The sequence below is a fragment of the Penaeus japonicus genome, unplaced genomic scaffold (assembly GCF_977035675.1).
Source record: "Penaeus japonicus unplaced genomic scaffold, GWHDUDI00000001_assembly GWHDUDI00000001, whole genome shotgun sequence".
Classification (NCBI taxonomy): Eukaryota; Metazoa; Arthropoda; class Malacostraca; order Decapoda; family Penaeidae; genus Penaeus; species Penaeus japonicus.
Window position 1 is genome coordinate 56,051,089 of NW_028234403.1, and position 2,500 is coordinate 56,053,588.

Genomic DNA, 2,500 nt, shown 5'->3' on the forward strand with positions numbered 1-2,500 from the left:
TGATAAATCTCGTTCCACTTCTGACCTCTGTCTTTCCTCTGTTGGATGCACACTGGGCTTAATGACACCATTTCCCCCTTTTCCTTCTTCATCCTTGTTGGGAAAAGGGAGTATTATCCTTGGCATTGGGCATTTTGAAGTATTATAATATCTATATCTTCGGATATTCCGGTCCCATACATGTCCACTTTTTGTACTCTCTGACGGACCTCCAATGCAGGCTTTCTCTCTTTCGAAAACACTTAACATACATGCACTTACACATGTAACCATCACCAGCTGCTCAGGGTTTGAAGAAAGTTGTGAGAGTGAGAGAAAGAAAGAAAGAAAGAAAGAAAGAGAGTGAAAAATGAGAGAGAGAGAGAGGGGGGGGAAAGAGAGAGAGAGAGAGAGAGAGAGAGAGAGAGAGAGAGAGAGAGAGAGAGAGAGAGAGAGAGAGAGAGAGAGAGAGAGAGAGAGAGAGAGAGAGAGAGAGAGAGAGAGAGAGAGAGAGAGAGAGAGAGAGAGAGAGAGAAAGAGAGAGATAGAGAGAGAGAGAAGTAAAGAAAGAATACAACCAAAAAAGTTGAGGAAATAGAGAGACTAAATCACAGACGCCAGATGTTAGCATTGTGTCTCTGGTTTAAAGGGTGACAAGACTAGGAGCCAGCCATACTTTACCTTGGGAATTCAAGGTTAGAATTACACAAGGGAACAGCTGTTTTATGAAAAGGATCCAAGGCTGCTTAGGGAGTGCATATTAAGGATCTTTTTAATGTGTTTTCTCTTGAAAGTGCCTATTTCTAGCAGGGATTAAAATGTTTAAAAATAACCCAAACCACAGGAGCAGTTTGCAGGATGTGTAGATGGGAGGGTGGGAAGGGGTCGGTTAACTCAACTGTGCAGATCTGGTGGTAATTTAGGAAGAGAACATAAAGATTCTAATAACACTTGTGACAACTGGTCAAACCTTGGAAACATAAGGGAAGTGAGCATCCAACACCAAAAAAATAAAAAAATTAAAAAATTAATAATATTGATATAAATATATATATATAAATCTGCATGGCTACTGTAAGGTCTAAATACTGTGGCAAAGTGCAGTAGTTGCTTCTCGCTGTGAGATTCGCTCGGGGAGTGAGAGTGATTACAAAGTGTGGTCAAATAAGAAAGACGGCATTGGTCTAAGTAGTAACGACATGGAACATTTTGTGAAACGGGGAGATGGAGTGCAGCCAACTAGGCAGTACAGTTCCAGACTGAAACTACACATTCAGCTAAGGTGGGTTTGGGATAATGCTGTGCACGTTGCTGTGATGTTGTAAAACTAAACAATCACCATGATATTATTATAGTGCAAAATTAAACAAAAGGAAACTGGCAAGAATTCCTTATCCTGGCATTATAAAACATCTAATGAATTTAAAAGAAAAACCTTGTTACCAAAATGCATACGGCATACTTTGTGAAACTTTTTCATTAGCACATGATAAAAAAAATAAAAAAAAGGAAAATTAATAATACGTATTATAAGAAAATCAAAAGGCATCTTTTACAAGATGGTCAAATTTCTAACACGTTGCTAAGGTAAACCGTTATAGGCTCCAAATGAGATAGGGTGAGCAGGATTATTTTCCCCCTCTTTTTTTTTTGTATGGTGAAATGCTCTTAAATCCTAAGTTTAAATCATGGTCACGTGTCAAAAGGTTCTATATACATTGTATCTCATCTAAACATTCTTTTCTATATGTGAAAAAAAAGAGAGGAAAGAGAAACAGATTCCAATACCACAATTAATACCCAAGCCTCACTCTACAGCTGTCACCATCCTGGAAAGTAAAAGCTACCGTATCCCACAGGCACCGCCACCTCAATATGCGCATCTCTCGGGGGGGAAGAAAAAAAGAAGAAAGAAAGGAAGGACAAAAAAAAAACAAAAAAACTTCCCAATCAGACCCTCCACCAGCGTTACCTACCTAGAGAAGATATCCTTGAGTTCATGCTCGGCGACATTTGGGCCAAGGTTTGCGATGAAGAGTGTAGAGCAGGGAGGGTTGTGTGGTGCGGCGGGGTGTTGGGGGGGGGCTGGCTGGGCTGAATGGGGAGAACCAGCAGGCGAGGCCAGTGCGGGAGACTGCATCACCACCCCTCCAGCGTGGGACACCATTGGGGCATGGGTCAAGGCTAAAGGAGGCTGCAAAAGGAAAGGAGACTGCTTTATTGTCATTGACAGTCTGTCAAGGTGCTTCTGATATGCAACTGCACAAAATGGGGCTTAGGTTTCTTTTTGGGCAGTCAGGAAAGAGCAGGGTTGTACATGTGATAATAATAAGAGTTATAATAAATTTAAAGAACATTCAGAAAGTGGTGAAATATATAAGAAAACACACACACACACACACACACACACACACACACACACACACTCAAACACACAAATATATAAAACCAATAATATAAATAGAAACATTAAAAAAATATATGCTGACATCAAACTATAAAGTATGTATGTGCAAAATAC

At 40.1% G+C, this 2,500-nt stretch overlaps 1 protein-coding gene across 31 annotated transcripts in view; it reads right to left on the minus strand.

Annotated features, from left to right (window-relative positions):
• The window catches only part of LOC122259284 (protein couch potato), a 263,132-nt gene that overhangs the window by 8,328 nt on the left and 252,304 nt on the right, over positions 1 to 2,500 (minus strand). For 20 of the 31 annotated variants that reach the window (XR_015191515.1, XM_086543099.1, XM_086543092.1 and 17 more), the window contains one exon: positions 1,956 to 2,191. Coding sequence is in view for 27 of the 31 variants with exons in the window: in XM_086543099.1 (XP_086399225.1) it covers positions 1,956 to 2,191 (236 nt within the window). In the remaining 4 variants the exon portion in view is untranslated. Of the gene's footprint in view, positions 1 to 1,955; positions 2,195 to 2,500 lie in introns of all 31 variants that reach the window. The other 11 variants (XR_015191517.1, XR_015191514.1, XM_086543143.1 and 8 more) reach the window with 2 other exon arrangements.